The sequence below is a fragment of the Phyllostomus discolor genome, chromosome 3 (assembly GCF_004126475.2).
Source record: "Phyllostomus discolor isolate MPI-MPIP mPhyDis1 chromosome 3, mPhyDis1.pri.v3, whole genome shotgun sequence".
Taxonomy (NCBI): domain Eukaryota; kingdom Metazoa; phylum Chordata; class Mammalia; order Chiroptera; family Phyllostomidae; genus Phyllostomus; species Phyllostomus discolor.
The window spans coordinates 132,528,085-132,547,480 of NC_040905.2; the positions used below are offsets into that span (position 1 = coordinate 132,528,085).

The 19,396-nt window shown below is 41.4% G+C and overlaps 1 protein-coding gene across 1 annotated transcript in view; it reads left to right on the forward strand.

The window, feature by feature from the left end:
• The window catches only part of FAM120A (family with sequence similarity 120A), a 126,534-nt gene extending 116,003 nt beyond the window's left edge, over positions 1-10,531 (forward strand). The window contains 3 exon segments of the mRNA XM_028531488.2: positions 418-559; positions 1,202-1,298; positions 8,651-10,531. Coding sequence (XP_028387289.1) covers positions 418-559; positions 1,202-1,298; positions 8,651-8,959 — 548 coding nt within the window. The 3' untranslated portion in view covers positions 8,960-10,531.
• Positions 10,532-19,396: the final 8,865 nt, after the last annotated feature.

A 19,396-nucleotide genomic window follows, 5' to 3' on the forward strand; every position in this document is an offset into this window, starting at 1 on the left:
TTGGTGAAGGCATTAAACTTGGAAGTAATTATCCTAACAGAAAATAACATATACAAGCCATCTATACCAAGGACAGTACATGATGGAATGTATTTCTTGCATACTTTGTAGTTGTAACCTATTTCAATTGTCATGGGTTATTTGAGTAGTCACCACATTTGTCTTGCTTTCAGGTGTCTTTTTAACAATAGTTAAAACCATTAAAATCAAATAATGTACACATAGGTACTCCACATAATTAACAAGTCATCACAAAGCAAGAGAAAAGGGCTTCATAGGAAATATAAACCATGATTGAAAAGAAAATGCTTGCCTGTTTTTCTTTGCCATTTTTAAATCTGGGATTGGGATAGTAAGGTTTTTTTGTTTTTTGTTTTGTTTTGTTTTGTTTTTTTTTTTGCTCTATTTTTCATGTAGGAATCCAACCTATACCTTCTCAGGGAGGGAAGTTAGAAATAGCTGGCACCGTAGTCGGCCACTGGGCTGGGAGCAGACGAGGCCGTGGGGGCCGTGGGCCTTTTCCCCTACAAGTCGTTTCTGTCGGAGGACCAGCAAGAGGGTAAGTGCTGACAATGACAATATATTTATATAAGTTTAAAAATGGCCTCTTGCTTTTTTTCAGTTATGAGTTTATTAGAAACATTTGTATATCATTAAATACACTCTTTATAATATTCTCACTAGTTGCATATGGTTGCATTATACATACTGTTATATAATTATTTAAATTATTAAATAATTATCCACACATTATTCAGTTAACCAATTTTTAATATTTTAAACAGCATTTTTGAAGTGTATTTTTCAAATTGCACGTGCTGGATATGGACCAAAAAAAAATAAGATTGACCCCTTGGAATCCATCTTTGGGATGTCCATGATTTAATAAACTCATTGCTTCCTATAGCATAAGATTAAATAGTAGATCCATTTGATATTATTTTATTTTTTGTTTTTATCGATCTTGGGGGGCCAGGGAGAGAGAAACAACATCAGTTTGTTGTTCCACTTGTTGATGTAGTCATTGGTTGATTTTTGGTGTCCTGACCAGATATTGAACCCACAACCTTGGTATATCGGGATGATGCTCTAACCAACTGAGCTGTCCAGCCTGGGCCCATTTGTTGTTATTTTAAATACATTAAATGCTGTTTAAAACAGATTTAAATCTTTCTGCTTTTGTCCTATTTTATTCACTCAGGCGTCCAAGAGGAGTTATTTCCACCCCAGTGATCAGAACATTTGGAAGAGGTGGGAGGTACTATGGCAGAGGTTATAAAAACCAGGGTGCGATTCAGGTAATAACATGACATAATGCTGGTGCTGGTTCACTCCCTAGTGTCTCATCTTCCAGGCTAGTGTTTTCATTCCAGACAGGAATGTTGTTGGGATGTGTTTGTGGAACATCTAACTTGATAGTGGCATGTGGTGCTCGCCAGCCGTAAAGTCCCTTGAATGATATCATGTCCATGAGGTTTGTGCTCATGTTCACAGCTGCTTGTAGGAATTTATTGAGAATAACCAAGTGCTGTTAATGTCGTTTATATTAAAAATATCATTAGTAAATAACATTTAGGATTTAAAAGGAAAATCGTGACTTTTAGTGCTGGGACAGTATTTTTCTCTTTGTTCTGGACCATCTTGACTGACTTCTCCCAGAAACAATCAACCAAAGAGGAAAGAAGTCATGTGCCTGTCTTCAGAAAAGACCTAGAACTTTTCTTCCACTTTGGAATGACCTTTTTAAAACATCTGTACACTCAGCTGTAACACTGTAATATATTGTCTCACTTTTTGAATTATGATATTTAACCAGAGTGTAGTTTCAGTGCCATTCACATATATATTAAGAGAAGTGTACTCTTGCAACTCATATTAAAACCCATTTTTCGAAACTTAATTGGCCAAGAGAAGATAAAATCGTCTTTACCAGGTGATTTTAGCATCTTGGTAACTTGTTTTAATGAATTAAATCAAACATTGAGTACAAAGGCAGTCCCTTCCCTGAAAGTAGGGCACAAGCCATCCTTCTTTGCAGCACAGCATCCAACAAAGGGGAGGAACATGGCTAAATGTGCCCCGGATTCCCCCAGCCCCACCCTCACCTTCCTCTGCTTTCACAGAGATACATTTTGAGCCAAAGGCAGTCTTAGCCACTCAACAGATTTAGGAGAGGGAGTCACAACCTTATTGTGGCTCCAGCCCAGAGCCCTTCCTATAAAAATGGTCCTCATGGTGTGTTGCTGTGCAGGGCTATCAAACTCGTTTTCACCGGGGGCCACATCAGACTTGTGGTTGCCTTCAAAGGGCGGAATATAATTTTAGGACTATATAAATGCAACTACTCCTTAACTAGGGGCAAGAAGCTCAGTGCTGCCACAGGGTAGAAACAAGATGTGGGGCCAGATAAAACAGGCTGGAGGGCTGGATTTGGCCCAAGGGCCTTGTGTTTGCCACCTTTGCTGTAGTGAATAATGGGGCATTTTCTGAGCTAGTAGTAGTAGGGAATATGTGTCCCCATATTGCTTAAAAACTTCAGTGTAAAATATATATACCAAAAACCACACAAAACAGATGTGTAGCTTAATTAGTTATAAGGCAGATACCCATATGCCAGTACTACATGATGAGTAACACCACCAGCCATACCAAGAGCCACTCCCTCCATATCCCAACACCTCCCTCTTCCCTCTGCCCAAAATAACCATGACCCAGAATTGATGCTGTTTTCAGTTATCTTGTCCTCTCTGTGGTTTTATCATTCAGGTGTGTTGTCTCTAGACATGGTAGAGTTTTGTTCATTTTCTTTTAGTTTGCTATGTCATTAGTTTGCTCCCTTTCTTGTCCTTTACTTTATCTGTTAAAGAACATCCCACGCATTTCATGACAGACTTCTGGATTCTGCTGAGTACACACTCACGGTGCTGTTCCCACACTCACGTGTGGCTCTGCTTATGTCTTTTGCACGCTGGTAGCTGGATCTGGGTGCTCCCCTCTTATTGGGTTTGTCCCTGTGGCTAGACTTCTTACCTATGTGCTTTCATGTCTACTTGTCTATTTTTATGTGTTGGACCCATTGGTGCCTCGATGACTAGACCCATTCATTCATTAGGGATTGCAGAATGAAGATGTTCTTAACCCATCATTTCCTTTTTCTTTATTTCTTAGGGCATTTTTTATAAATAGATGCTTCCCATTGCCTCCTGCTTGGTGCCCAAGTATTATAGCCCTTACAGGAAAGGAAAGGTCTGCATGCAGTGCTGAAGTCTCACCTTGCTCATTCTAGGCTGCTGGGCCTTTTCACTATGACCTCAGGTCCTCTGTAGCTTTCTCTCTAGGGTGTCACCCAGCCCAGCAGACCTGCAACAGCCACTTCTCTTAGTTTCTTGGTTTCTTCAGTGGGAAACAGCTTTTGAAGACCATAGACTAGGCACCGATGCACTTTGACTACCATGGGGTTAGGGGTTAGTCACTGTTCCTAGTTCTGTATGTACACACAGCTCCGTATTTCATACATGAAAATGCTTTAAAAAAAAAAAAAATATATATATATATATATATATATATTTAAGATAGAATCCTCATGAATTCTACCAGTGTTTTCAATTCATACTGAGGACTATGGTGCTTTCACTTGATTTCTTCATTGTTATGCCTGTCCTTTCTTCCATACCAAGTCACACCTTCTGGGCTTTTCCTGTGGACAGAACTAGAGGGGAAGAAGGTATGCATATGCACATTATATATGCTGGGTGCAGAAATGTATACACTTAATGCTACTGCCTTTTTCTTTTCAGTGGAAAACCTCAAGAGTTTATGTTGACTCTTTCAATTCAAATTTAGAACTTCAGAAATCTTACTTAACCTTTACTGTTTAAATCTGTATATCCTCCCATCTGAGAATCTTGGTTCCTAAGAACTTAGGGGATGATTAACTTGGAATGTACCATAATTCATATTTACTTTATCCCATATTGCACACACAAGCAGCTCAGAACAGTTAATACTGCTGTCACCAGCATCATCACTAAGAACAGGTAAAATGTTGGCATATGCTTCCCCGCTCCCGCCATCTTGAATTTTTTTTAAAAAAATAGCTGTGCTGTTACCATCTGCATGATTTGAGCATATAGGAGTGACCCGCTTTACACTCCTTTAGCCTCATCTATCCAGGTTCTGTACGTCTCTGCCCCACCAGCCCGTGTCTGCAGGCCCATTTTATTCCTCTGAGGCTTGTTCTTTAGTACATTCTTCAGGGAGGACTTAGGGAAAAAATACTCAATTTGAAAGGGGTTGTTTTCCTAACTAAGGTATACCTTGTAGATATTGTGTGTTTATTTCCAGACCACTGCAATAAAGTAAGTACCTCAATAAAGAGAGTTGTAATCTTTTTTGCTCATGGAGGGTCTTGCCTTTGATGTCTGAAATTGTAACATCTGTGAAGCACAATAAAGCGGAGAGTAATAAAGCAAGGTATATCTGTACTTGAAAACATTGACTCACATCTCCTCCCCAAGTGCCTTATATCTGTGATATCATTTTTTTCTCTCATAAAGCTTTGCTGTCAAAGGCTGATAATAGTCTAATTGTCTCTCTGGCTGGTGTGGCTCAGTGGATTGAGTGCCAGCCTGCGGACCAAAGGGTCACTGGTTCAATTCCCACTCAGGGCATATGCTTGGGTTGTGGGCCAAGTGTCCACTATGAGGCGAGTGAGAGGCAACTTGCTGTTTCTCTCTTTTTTCCCTCCCTTCCTCTCTCTCTAAGAATAAATAAATAAATAAATAAATAATTTTTTAAAGTGGGCTGTGCTGGTCTGCATGTAGAGAACTTTAAAAAAATGATCTAATTGTCTTTCCCTCTGAAGTCATTGCTGTTTTGGCTTAAATGTCCAAATTGTTTTTTGTTTTTCTGTCAAAGTTTAGTGATACACCTTGCTACTGGTTGCTCTAGGTCACTGCTCTTTCAAACACAATTTTAAATCTTGTTTTACATCAGAAAGTTTTCTTGAATTTACTAGTTTTTCATTTCTTTTTCCTTGCTTGTTTTAATCTCTGGTGCTTCTGTTGTCTTGTCCTTCAGAGTTTCTCTTCAGTATTTGTCATGCTCTTGATTTCTTTTATCTTTCCCTTTCTTTTTTTGAGATATAACTCACATACCATACAATTCACTTGTTTATGGTATGTACTTCTTGCCCTGGCTTGTGTGGCTCAGTGGCTTGAGTGCTAGCCTGTAAACTAAAGGGTCACTGGTTCAATTCCCAATCTAGGGCACATGCCTGGATTGTAGGCCAGGTCCCCAATAGGGCACACGAGAGGCAACCACACATTGATGTTTTCCTCCCTTTCTTCCTTCATCCCCTCTAAAAATAAAATCTTTAAAAATAAAGTATACAATTCTCAAGGTCATGCAGTAGTTACCACTAATTCCAAAACATTCGTCACTCCAAGAAGAAACCACATACTCATGAGCAGTCACTACCCCTGTACTACCCCACCGTAGCCCTAAAACTACATATCTGCTTTGTGTCTTGGTGGACTTGGCTGTCTTTACCTTTCATTTAAATAAATACATGTGTGGCATGTACTAATACTTTATTCCTTTTAATTGTTGAGTAGTGTTCTACTGTGTGGAACATTTGTATCCATTGGTTGATAGACATTTAGGTTGTTTTTATTTGGGGGCTATTATGAATAATGCTGCTATGAACATATATGTACAATTTCGGTTTTTTTCCACCAGTTTTTTTGAGATGTAATAAACATAATGTTAAATTAGTTTCAGATATATAACATGATTCAATATTTGTATATTTGCAAAATGATCACCACATTGAGTCTAGTTAGAATCCATCACCTTACATAATTTTAAAAAAGTCTCTCTTTTTGTGATGAGGACTTTTAAGATCTTCTCTCTCATACACAACCTTCAAGTACACAGGGTAGTGCAAAAGTAGATTTATAGCTCATCTGGAAAGAAATATAAAAATTAATACTAAGAAAAAACTGTTTCATATACAACTATAAACCTACTTTTGCCCCACTCTGTACAATAGAGTATTGTTAACTATAATCATTATGTGCAAGTGTTTGTGTAGACACATGTTTTCTGGTCTCTTGGGTATATACATGGGAGTGAATTATCATGAGGTAATTCAGTTTAACTAATTAAGGAACCACCCAACTTTTTCCAAAGTGGCCGTACCATTTTCCATTCCTACCAACAATGCTGAGGGTTCTGATTCCTCTGCATTCTCACTAACATTTTTTGTTATTTTGTCTTTGATTTTAACCATCCGAATAGGTATGAAGTAGTATCAAATATAGTTTTGATTTGCATTTGCCTATCTTTGATTCTTTCTGATTGTAAAAATTTTCTTCCTTTTCACTTTATTCAGGTATTACAATATTTATTTGGTGTGTTTCTCCTAGCTTAGTCTTCAGTTTTGGAATAATCTTTTTATTTTGAATTCGTCTCTAAGATTTTCACCTCACTTCCTTGCTTTTCTTGGTTTCATCTGTGTATTTCCTGTCCTGTCACAGCCCATTTTGAAATCAGAGGAGCAGTCTTGGGATTTTATGGACATGCCTTTGAAATATTTCATTGCCCGTAAGGCTGTTGTTTCATTCCTTACTTTCCTAGAATGGCATCACATGTAGTTCTACCTTGGTACTTTCTGTTGCTCATTTTTAGGTGACAGTAGTCTTTCTGAATCTTGAGGACAGATAATGAAGAGTAGCTTGTCTCCTGAGAGTGTCTTGTCTCCTGTCTCCATTGTTGTCATCCTGGTGGGGCTAGTTCTAAGAGTATGTGTGCAGAAGAGGCAGTGCTGCCCTGTGCTTGTGGTCAGTCACTTGGTGGGGGGACACCTCAGTGGCCATGGCTTACTGGAAGAATTGGCTTTAGAGAGAGAGGTACAAGCTGACTTTCCTTTTCATTACTTTTACATCCTCCATGCATATCTCCCCCACCCCCTCCACAGACTGTGACTATGGGTAGGTTCCCTAATAAATGGGGCCCTTGACCTAGTTCCTGCAGTAGGCACCTGTGAGGAGGCCACCATGTCACCACTGCCAGTACCGTATGCTGCAGGTGTTTGTTTAGTCCAGTGAGTGGACTGTTTCCTGAGAGAGAGAGCATGGGCTTTGAGGTTTGAAAGCATGTACTTGATATCTTCAGTATTATTTTTTGCCCCTTCTTGGCCCTCCTATATTTTATTCTTCCTATATTTTTATTTTATTTATTTCAAGGTTCCAGGAAAATTACAGTAGTACAGACCTCTGAAAAAGTTTACATTAAAGTTTCTGAACTCTAAGATTGAAAACTAAAATGAGAAGACAGTGTGGGACACGGAGCCCAAAGGGGTACATGGTAGCCACTGGTATAGGAGAAGATGTCCCTAAGGCTAGGTTGATGGACACTTTCAGCCCCACTTTGGGCTGAGCAGATGGCCTTTATTTTCAACCAAGCAAACACCTGATTCCCCGAGTGGCGAGAACTAGAAGGCACTAGGCGCATCGCCATCTTTTGTTGAAGGGGATGGGATGTGGAACTGGAAGATCTGTAAGCAGCATACCTGTTCTAGGCCTCAGTTTTCTCATCTTCCAAGTGACTATTTGAAGGTAAAGACCATTAATGTTTTCTTCAGCAATAAGTCAGTCTCTGACAGTGGTTCTCAGCCCTGGCAATGTCACTCATAGGGGACACTAGATTGTTAGGAGACATGGTTGATTGTCACAGCTTAGACCGCAAGTGCTCCTGCTTTCTATGGGCAGAGGCCAGTGATGCTTATAACCACCCTACAGTGTACCAGATGGTCCATGACAGAATTATGAGGTCTAAAAACTTGGCATCAGGTTGAGAAACCATGGTCTAAGAAGATGTAAGCAACTGATAGATCTTAGTCATCTGTACAGATCCTTACAGAGAGGCCTTGTCTTTTCAGGAAATGTGCTGAATCCATCTCAATGTTCATTTTTTCCAGAGAATTGTTTTTAAATCTGTTAGGAGGAGGGACAGACCCATTCAGAAGAGATAAACCACAAATATGTTGCAATTATCAGTGCAGACTTGTTTCTTTCTGAAGTTACCCAGCAATAATTGCTTCATCTTTTCATTTCCTAGTAGAAATGGGCATCCTGCTGCCTGTTACCGGCAGATGTGCCAGTTGTTGGTTGTATGGGGGACAGGCATAGTCTGAAACTTCAGAGTAGATTAAAGGGGTGTTTGTTACAATACTTTAAATGGCTTGATGCTATACAAAAGGATTACTTAGGACTCTTCAAGTGGGGATCTCCCTCATCACCCATCATCACGACATTAACTACAGGGAAGTTGAGACAAGTGGACACAGAAGGAAACCACTGAAACAGGAAAAGCTTCTGCCAGATGAAGGTCAATCAGAAGCAAAGACAGAGTGTGTTATTGCATGCATAGAGAATGTATATAGAGTATATAGGATAAAGAGTGTATAATAGAATGTGTCGAGTGTATGTAGACTTATAATGTGTATGGAGTATGTATAGAGAGTACATGCACTGTTTTATATTCTATTCTTGAATGTGTAGCGAGTACCATCAAACCTCAGTTAGCGCCCCTTCTTTCCCACTGTTTATCAAAAGCTGCCCTATCACTTGTAATTCATTTTAAACAGGGCAAGCCTCCTTATGCTGCTTCAGCAGAAGAAGTGGCCAAAGAACTGAAGTCGAGATCTGGGGAATCCAAGTCCTCCGCCGTGTCTTCAGATGGGTCTCTGGCTGAAAATGGAGCAGTGGCTGAGAAGCTGGCTTCCCAGATGAATGGGAGTGCAGGCGATGCCAGGGCCCCCAGCCACTCGGAAAGTGCCTTGAACAATGACTCTAAGACGTGCAATACAAATCCTCACTTAAATGCACTAAGCACAGACAGTGCTTGCTGTGGAGCTGATGCTCTGGAGGCAGCTGTCTTAAAGCAAGAAGAATAAACTTATTTTTTATAGAGGGTGAAGGATGCTGGAAGGGTAAGGATTTAGGAATATCTGGAGAGAAAGAGAGCCTACAGTTATGTACATTTTTTCCTTTCCGTAAGAGAAAAATGAGGACTTTGGAAATTCGGATCCCTCTTTGATATCAGAGATTTAAAAAACACATTTTTAGTTTTAACCAGTTGTAGTCAAAATGCTACAATAAAACAAAAAGAAAATGAAGAGCATTTGACTCCCACACTTAAAATGAAGTACACACAGTTTAAACTGGTTACGACAAAAGCCTATAGTTGTGTTTCTTGAACTATAAAGAAAACAAATTTTGGCAGTCTTTATATATAGCTTAAAATATCATTTTTAGCATTTGGCACCATATGTATGCCATTATCTTTGATTTTGCATTACTGTTCACAAGAAAGCTTTGTTTAAGGCTTTGATTTTATGATTATGAAAGAAATAAGGCACAACCACAGTTTTTTTTCTTACTTAAATTTCATCACTGTTGATGTGGTTCTTTTGTGTTAAAAGAAAAAGTGCAACTATCAAAACAAAAAATTATAGAGTAATATTGCCGTTCTGCTGATTTTCAATATACAGTACATCATACATATTTTACAAGCAAGTTAAATGGAGATAAAGTTGAAATCATAGAAGATGCAAATGACCTTTCAAAATCAACACAATGTGTTCTGAAACTTTTTGTGACTTAAATACCATGCATCTGTGATCAATGAACTATGTGGTTTTGAATCGAACGTAGACCATTAGTGCTACTACTTGAGCTAAACTTCTGCATGGTTCATAATTTTTAAAGTGTGTAGTTAATATTATGCATGTTATTGTCCTTTCTTCCATTCTTACCAGTATGTGCCCATTTGCAAACAAAAATGCTAATAATCAGTAATAGTCCTATAAAAGATGTTAACTCTGTTTAGTCATTGACTGATCTTGCTCTAACCTTAAAATTTTGTGATTATTGACCTCTGTTGCATTTATTCTAAAAAATCCCCAAAATTATCTAGCTGTTTCGAATATCAACATTACCCTGGTGTACTCACTGCTGTATGCATTATTGTTCTTTGTTGCTGTTTTTATGCCTTCATATTAGCAAAATATGAAATTCTGTGAAAAACAAAAAAAAATCCCTTTGATCTTAAAAAAAAAAAAAAACCCTTCTGTAGCAGGAATCAAATTGCTTGTTCTTGAGAACTTTTCCCATCAAGAATTTAGTAGAAGCAGGTATACTTATATCATTTTGATGTTTTTGTTAATGTTTCCAAACAATGTACTTTGAAATCAGAATCACTTCTTATTCGTTTTCATATAATTCTCCTGATGCTCTTCATCACACATTAGTGATCAGAAATGAGATGTAATTCCCCATCCCTGCCCGCAAGACCTGAGTAGGATCTTACTGTAAGTTGAAGGGAGTTTTTCCCTAACTCATGGATTGTGCAAGAATGAACTGCTGTTGGGTTTGACTGATTGTAGATGGGTTGTGGTGTGGTGTATTGAAGGCTATTGAATGCAACTTACAATGCTTAATAAAAATCTTTATTCTTTTAGTATAAAGTATGGTGTGGCTTTTAAATTCCTTGTATTTTACTGGGATTTAATTCAAATTTAAACAGCTACTTAAGAGTTGGTTGAATAAACAAGATTTATAAATATTTTGTCCTTTGCAAATAATTCCAGGTTTCCAGCTGTAAAGGAACTTACATACATGGTTAATATGAAAATTATGTTGATGTCTGAATTTCATAGTTACAAAAAAGACATTCTCTCTGATAGAGTAGTTATAGAAACTTTTTATTAAAAAAAGCCCAAGGAAGAAATAAATTTGATCTTAATTAAACTGCTTTTTAAAAAATTAGCCAAATCCATATTCGGATTTGTCTGTTTTTCACCTAATGTCCCTTTTTGTTCTGGAATCCACTACATTTAGTTGTCATGTCTCCTCAGACTTCTCTTGTCTGTGGCAGCTTCTCCAACTTCCCTTGTTTTTGACAACCTTTACAGTTTTGAAGAGTGCTGATAAAGTATTTTGTTGACTGTCCCTCGATTGGAATTGGTCTGATGATTTGCTCATGAGTCATCTGGGGTACATATAGTTAACATGACTTATAACTGTTAATTGACCTTGGTCATCTGGTTGTGTTGATCAGGTTTCTTCACTGTAAAATTGCCTCCATCCCTTTCTATCTGCTCTTTAGAAGTGAGCCACTCTACACAACCCACACTAGAAGTGGGGAGCCATACTTAAGTATTTACATGAATTCTTTGGAGTTATTGTACATGGCAGATTTGTCTTCTCCCCCATTTCAGTGTACATTTTTTTACATCAGGGAGTTCTGAGTGCTTAGCACAAGATGGTAACAGTAGATACTGAATATGTTTTTACTGGTTCCTGTTCTGAGAATCCACTGTACATCTCTTGTGTACAACTTCAATAATGGTGCTAAAATAGGAAATGCTACTTTAAGAGCACTAGTTTGGATGTTTTAGCTCATTTAATCCTTCCAACAGTACTACCAGAACGACACTATCATCACCATCAGAGTCGCTTTTTTACCTCATTTGCGGTGACACAGCTAGAAAGTGGTAGAGGCATCCCTAAGTCCGTGCTGCCGAACTGGGCCTCACGGATGCCCGTTTCCTTGGCCTGGCCCCTACGAGCTATGTGCTGTGGGTTCCACAGCTACGAAAACTTCGAGCATGCGCTCAGCGCACACCTCGCAGAAACCGGGCTGGAATGGGACCTGGAGGGAACCGACTGTAAACACGGTCGCCTTGGCTCCACCCACTACATAGTCCCCAGAGAACTCAGGGTGGGCGGGCTTGCTTGCTGCCCGCCTGTACGCTGCCTGTACGCCGCCTGTACGCCGCCGCGCAGTTCTGCGTAGGATCCTGCGTAAGAGAGGGCGGAGCCTTGCACAGGGGGCAGCAGGACGTTGCCTAGGGCAGGGCTGGTTTGTGCAATGCACCGGAGCGGAAAGGGGCTCCTTTGCCTCCAGCTGATGTTGCGCGCGCACCCTCTCGAGCGTCAGCGTTTCTGCGCCTCCCGGGCTGCTGCCTAGGCGAGGCTGGCTAAGGCAGTGGTGTACTATCTCAAAGGCACCCAGAAACTAGGTCAGCACACGGAGAGCCAACAGGGTCTTCGGGACATTGGGGGCGGCCAGGGCTTTTTCTGTACCGTCAACTCTGAAGTTGTGGTTCTGGGAACCCGACTACAGAAGACTCCGCCGGAGAGCAGACCGCCCGTCCTGGGCAGCGCATGCCCTCAATCCAGAGCTCCATGGCCCCGTGGAAGTGACCAGACTCCGGGAGCTCCCGCTCGGTGAGCGGACCAGACATGCCATCGGGTCGCACTGTCGCAGCTCCAGGGTGGTGGTTACGTTTGGGAGGTGATGGGGAAGCCTTGCTCACACCGCTCCTCCACGACCTATCTGGTTAGCGGTCCTGGCCCCACCGCTGCTGGCAGATAAGGATCATAGAACCGTAGCCTGACTGGACGGCCACCTCCACCGTGGTGGCCTGATCCTGCTCCTGGCACTGCATGGCCCTCCTGGTCTCTGGGCAGGTCCACCGCCTGGAGAACAGTCCATGGTTCAGACAGGGTAGGGATGGATGTGTAGACCTGGCGGGAAGCAGAGGGACATGGAGAGCACCATGCCTGGCTGGAAACACTGGCTGTGCCACCCACGTCACCAGGACCACATCCTGAGAGTGGCAAGGGACGAGAGGCCCTATGGGGCCTGGCTGGGGCTTGGACGAATTCTGACCTAGCATTGACCCTTTTTTTTAATTCCTTTTAAAAAATGTATATATAGCTGTCATTCTTTTTCTCAGTGCAAAAATAATGTTTATTGGCCCTGGCCAGGCAGCTCATTTGGTTAGAGCGTCCACCTGATAGGCCAAGGGGATTGTTCTATCCCCTGTCAGGGCACAGATAAGATGCAACCAATGAATGCATAAATGAGTGGAATAACAAAACTGTTTCTGCCCTCCTGACCCAGTGGCTCAGTTGGTTGGAGCATGGTCCCCTACACCAAAAAGCTTGCCGTTGGATTCATAGGGCACATACTGGTCAGGCATGTATGGGGGTCAACCAATTGATGTTTCTCTTTCCCCACCCCCTTCCTCTCTAATTTCAGTAAACATGTTTTTTAAAAATCAATAAATATTCTTTATTATAATAAAAATATAAGTAAACAAAAAAGAAAAATCAGTAATTCTTCCATCCTGAAATGCCCATTAATATTTGCTCTTTATCTTTCCTTTTTCCACGCACTATATAGGTGGTTTTGTTTTTGCATAAAATAATTTTGTCCATATTTTTTAACATTCTTCTCCCACCAGTTATCCTTTTTGGTTGTCTCTCCCTGAGATTCCGTATTGTGCCACAGCTCCACAACTCCAGGGGTGGCTGCACCACAATGTACCTGCTCATCCAGTATTCATTGTCCATGTCAGGCCCAGCTCTAGGCCCCAAGGCACAGAGAATGGCAAGGGCCCTTCCTTCCTGGTCTTGGCCAGGGGGCAATATACATGTATACAAATAATACTATTTCAGAGAAGATGAAGGAAATCAGACAAGATAAAGGAAATCAAACAAAGTGATAGGGCATTTGGCAGGAAAGACCTATGAGACCAAGGGTGGCAAGGACAGTGGTCTGTGCAGAGAGGGATCAGAGTCAGGTCCAGGCCAGAAGCAATGGATGGAGAGAACCCACAAGTGAGGGATGAAACTACCACTGCAGGGTAAGGGTTTTGAACATGCTGGTAGCCCCTGTCAGGTTGATGGTCTTCAGGTGGTCATGGAAGGAAATGCATGCCCACCCTGCAAGTGATTAGAATTTTCACCAGAAGGAATTCAGAAGGGTGGAAGGCATTGGGAAGGTCCTCAAGGTCCTCAGTACTGACAATGCCCATCCCACCTCTTTGCCAAGATGATGGGAAAATTATTTCTGGTTTACATGTACTTCCATTGCCGGTGAGAGTGGCACTTCCTTTCTTATGTTTACTGTGCCTTCAGTTTCTCCATTTTTCAATCAACAGAGAATGCCCTGGCTCTTTTATGATTCTGAAAACCCACGCCAAGGCAAGAATTTAAAATAATTTACCATTTGTGCCCTCATCCATATCATCACCTGCAAGGACAAAGGGAGGGTGCCGGTCCTTTACTGATATGGGTATCCAGTGATCTTATTCTACCCTTGATTCTGAGACTAAGATTGGCTCCCTTTACTCCTTCCTTTCCACTCAGTAGTGTGAACCTTGCAGAGACTACTTTGCCTGGAGCTGCTTTTGCTCTCCCCACATGGGTCCCAGGGTATGGGATCAGGGCTTCCTTTCTCATCCTGTTTGCTTCTCTAACAAAGCCTGGGTCACAGACCTAGGGTCAAAAAGCAGGTTTGCACTAGGCAACTCACCCTGTGCTGGAGGTTGGACTGTGTCTCCTCAAATTCATGTTGGAGTCCTGAATCTAGTCTCCCAGAATGGGACTTTAACTAGGGTGTTGCAGGTGTGATTAGTTAGGCTGAAATCATGCTGGAATGGGGTGGGCCCCAATCCAACAGGACTTGTGTCTCTATAAAAAGGGGAAATTTGGACGCAGACATGTACATTCAAAGAGACAAAACAGCCTTGTGGAGATTTGAGTGATGCTGCCACAAGCCAAGAGACTGCTGGAATCTAGAGAGGGGCCTGAAACAGACCCTTCTTAGCGCCTCTGGAGCGAGTGTGGCCCTGCTGGCATCTTTATCCAGACTTCTGGCTTCCAGAACCCTGAGAGAACACATTTCTGCTCTAAACCACCTGGTCTGTGGTACTTTGTTATGACAGCCCCGGGAAGCTCATAGATACACCCTGCATGCCGCCATCCTGCTAAGTGCAGATTGTGCTCTGCCCAGTTGTCTCTGAACCCACGGGAAGACTGCTACAACTTAACTGGATGTGACTTAGCTCTGGTTGCATGTTTCTTTTTTTCTGGATACCGAAGGGGTGACCAGAAGTGGCCTTAGCGGAGTTGAATGTGAACAGACCCATCTGGAATGAACCTGCCTAGGCAGAAAGAAAGAATTTGGCCCTGTTTCTACAACAGTAGAGGTTGATATCAGACTGAGGGTCTCATCCTTACATGGTATTTGACCAAGCACTCCTAAACCCATGCATTTGGAAAGAATGGTCCCAGGTTTCCCCTGCATAAAGGTAGTCCCAGATCTCCACTGGTTCCTTTGCCCACCTGTTGCTCACTTCATGGAGGGACTACTAAGGTCAGCATGGTGCTTGCTGCTGAAGAGACAGCCATGAGCAGAACAGAGACCTCCCTGTGCTGCAGTCTTTCATCCACACAGGAAAAGGAGAGTCACATGAAAATGCACTAAAGAGAAAATAAATTTACATGAAAATACAACAGCAATGGTAACAAGTTCTATGAAGGAAAATGAATCAGAAAGGAGGTACTTCCTAGGGGTGGGGATAGAGGAACGTGTCAGGAAATCTCTTTGAGGAATGACCTGAAGATTGGGTAGGAATTACCCAGACAGAACTCTGAGCCTGCTGTTCCCAGTAGGCACCAGGAGCTCATGAAGCAAATAGCCGGAGGCACCCTTGGCAGACCTACCCAGACATCACGCTGTGCCCACTCCTGGGATTTGTGCATGTCCACCCCTACAGACATGATTGACTCCAGTATAGGCTGTGGGAGGGTTATACTGGTCCTAGTTTTTCTGAAAAAGCCTGGTTGCCCTGTGCTGGTATTTTATTAACAGCACCCTTTTGGATAGTACATTATATGGTCACCCAGCTGAGGGGATTTTGCCTGCAAACTCAGTACTTCCAAATACCACAGGGCCATCTAGAGCTGGTCAACAAGAAAGGGCACACTTTCATACCTGTCAGGAAAAAAAACAAGGCTTCCAAAGTTTTCATGGGTCACTGTTTATTTCAATCAGTTCTGAATCAGACCAGTTTGGACCTGGTACACCAACAAGGGCCTGCTCTTAGAACTTTTTTTATACTCTTTAAATGGATTCACCTGTTACAAAAGCGCACATCCAGCATTGACTTAGTACTACTTTTCTCAAACAACTCCCCTCACCCCACCCGACACTGCCCCGAGATATTTATTGGCTGGCTGTCTTCTGCTCTGGCATATGAGCTCCTTGGAGGTAGAAAATGTGTCTACCTTGTTTACTGCTATAAAACCTGCACTAGTTGCACACCAACACATTGGATGACCTAATGAAATGGAAAAACTCCTAGAAACACACAACCTACCAAAAATGACCATGAAGAAATAGAACATCTCAATAGACCTATAACTATTAAGGAGATTGAAGCAATAATAAAAAACCACCCAATGAAGAAAAGCACAAGACCAGGTGGCTTTACTGCTGAATTATACCACACACTTAAAAAAAAGTTAACACCAATCCTTCTTAAACTAGTCCCAAAAATCAAAGAGGAGGGGATTCCAACCTTTTTTATGAAGCTCACATTACCCTGACACAAAAGCCAAAGATTTTATAAGAAAACTGCAGAACAATATCCCTTATTAATATGGATGCAAATTCTCAACAAAATACCAGGAAACCAAATTCACCAGCATATTAAAAGGATCATACACCATGACCAAATGGAATTTCTTCCTGGAATGCAAGGATAGTTCAACATCCTTTAAATCAGGGGTGTCACACTCATTTTCACTGGGGGCCACATCAGCCTTGTGGTTGCCTTCAAAGGGCCAAATGTAATTTATGGACTGTATCAATGTAACTACTTCTTAACAGTTAAGTGAGAGCTCGGTGCTTCTGCCAGGTAGAAACAAGGTGCCAGGCTGGATAAAACAAGGTGGAGGGCTGGATTCAGCCCATGGGCCTTGTGTTTGCCATCTGTGCTTTAAATCATTAAAAGTTTATCAATGCAATACACTACATTAACAGAATGAAGGGAGGAAATACATGATCATCTAAATTAATGAAGAAAAAGAATTTGACAAAATTCAATGGCCTTTCATGATAAAAATGTACAACAAACATAGAAAACAATAACTTTTCAACATAGTAGAAGCCAAATATGAAAAACCCTAAGCAAATGTCATAGTGATGAAAGGCAAATCAAATTTTTAAAAAGCTTTTCCTGCAAAATCAAAAGAAAGATGCCTTCTGTCAACATAGTATTGTAAGTCCTAGTCAGGTAACTGAGCAAGAAAAAGAAATAAAAGGTATTCAAATTAGGAAAGAAGAAGTAAACTTATCTCTATTCATAGATGACATATTACATCACAGAAAATCATTAAGATTTAGGTTAGAGTCCACAAAAAAAACTGCTAGAACTAGTACACAAATTCAGCAAAGTTATAGGATACTACATCAACACACAAAAATCAGTTTTTGGTTCTAGCTGGTGTAGCTCAGTGGATTGAACATGGGCTGCAAACCAAAGGGTCACAGGTTTGATTCCCAGTCAGGGAATGTGCCTGGGTTGCCAGCCAGGTCCTCAGTGGGGGCCATGTGAGAGGCAACCATGCATTGATGTTTCTTGCCCTGTCTTTCTCCCTCCCTTACTCTCTCTCTAAAAATAAATAAAACCTTTTTAAAAAATCAGTTGTGTTTCCACACGCTAAGAATGAACAATCCAGACTTCTGGCCAAGAGGGAGACATAGGTAGACCCATTCTACCTCCTCGCACAACCAAAAGAAGGACAACAACAATTTAAAAACGAAAAACAACCAGAACTGACAGAAAATCAGACTGTATGAAAGTCTGACAACCAAGGAGTTAAAGTGGACGCATTCATCCAGACTGGTGGTGGGGGCCAAGTCGGGCAGCCGGAGTGCAGAGGACTCTCAGCAAGGTGGCAGCTAGCAGTCCAGGGCATGCAAGGTGGCAGCATGGACTCAGTGAGGTGGCAGATTGTGGAGTGGGGCCCACGAGGCTGCAGCTGGCTGGCAAAGCAATGGTGGACTGGCCGGACCCACATTCACACACAGATAAACCAGGCAAAACAAAGGGGGAGCAGTAATTCCCAGCCTCACAGGGGAGTTCATTGGAGAGACCCACAGGGTCCTAGAACATACACAAACCCACCCACATGGGAATCTGCACCAGAAGGGCCCAATTTGCTTGTGGGAAGCTGGAGAAGTGACTGAAAACCGGTAGACAGTGGAACAAGCGCCATTATTCCCACTCAGACCCCTCCCCCACATATAGCGTCACAACCCAGAGATCCAGGTTACCCTACCCTGGTGAACACCTAAGGCTCCACCTGTCACTATGTAACAGGCATGTCAAGACAAAAAAAAAATAGCACAAATGAAAGAACAGATCAAAGCTCCAGAAAAAATACAACTAAGTGACAAAGAGAGAGCCAACCTATCAGATGCACAGTTCAAAATACTGGTGATCAGGATGGTCACAGAATTGGTTGAATTTGGTCACAAATTAGATGAAAAAATGAAGGCTATGCTAAGGGAAATAAAGGAAAATGTACAGGGAACCAATAGTGAGGGAAGGAAACTGGGACTCAAATCAATGGAGTGGCCCAGAAGGAAGAAAAAAAAACCATCCAATTAGAAAAGAATGAAGAAATAAGAATTTAAAAAAATGAGGAGAGGCTTAAGAACCTCCAGGACATCTTTAAACGTTCCAACATCTGAACTATAGGGGTGCCAGAAGGAGAAGAGGAAGAGCAACAAATTGAAAATTTATTTGAACAAATAATGAAGAAGAACTTCCCTAATGTGGCAAAGGGAATAGACTTCCAGAAAGTCCAGGAAGCTCAGAGAGTCCCAAAGAATTTGGACCCAAGATGGAACACACAAAGGCACATCATAATTACATTACACAAGATTAAAAATAGGGCCAGAATTTTAAAAGCAGCAAGAGAAAAGGAGAGAGTTACCTACAAAGGAGTTCCCATCAGACTGTCAGCTGATTTCTCAAAGGAGACCTTGCAAGCAAGAAGGGGCTGGAAAGAAGTATTCCAAGTCATGAAAGCCAAGGACCTACATCCAAGATTGCTCTATCCACCAAAACTTTCATTTAGAATGGAAGGGCAGATAAAGTGCTTCTCAGATAAGGTCAAGTTAAAGGAGTTCATTATCATCAAACCCTTATTATATGAAATGTTAAAGGGATTTATCTAAGAAAAAGAAGATAAAAAATATGAACAGTAAAATGACAGCAAAGTCACAATTATTAACAACCACACCTAAAACAAAATCAAAAACAAACTAAGCAAACAACTAGAACAGGAACAGAACCACAGAAATGCAGATCACATGGAGGGTTAGCAACAGGGGAGTGGGAGGGGGAGAGAGGGGGAAAAGGTACAGAGAATAAGTAGCATAGATGGTAGGTAGAAAATAGAAAGGGGGAGGGTAAGAATAGTATGGGGAAAGTAGAAGCCAAAGAACTTATAAGTATGATACA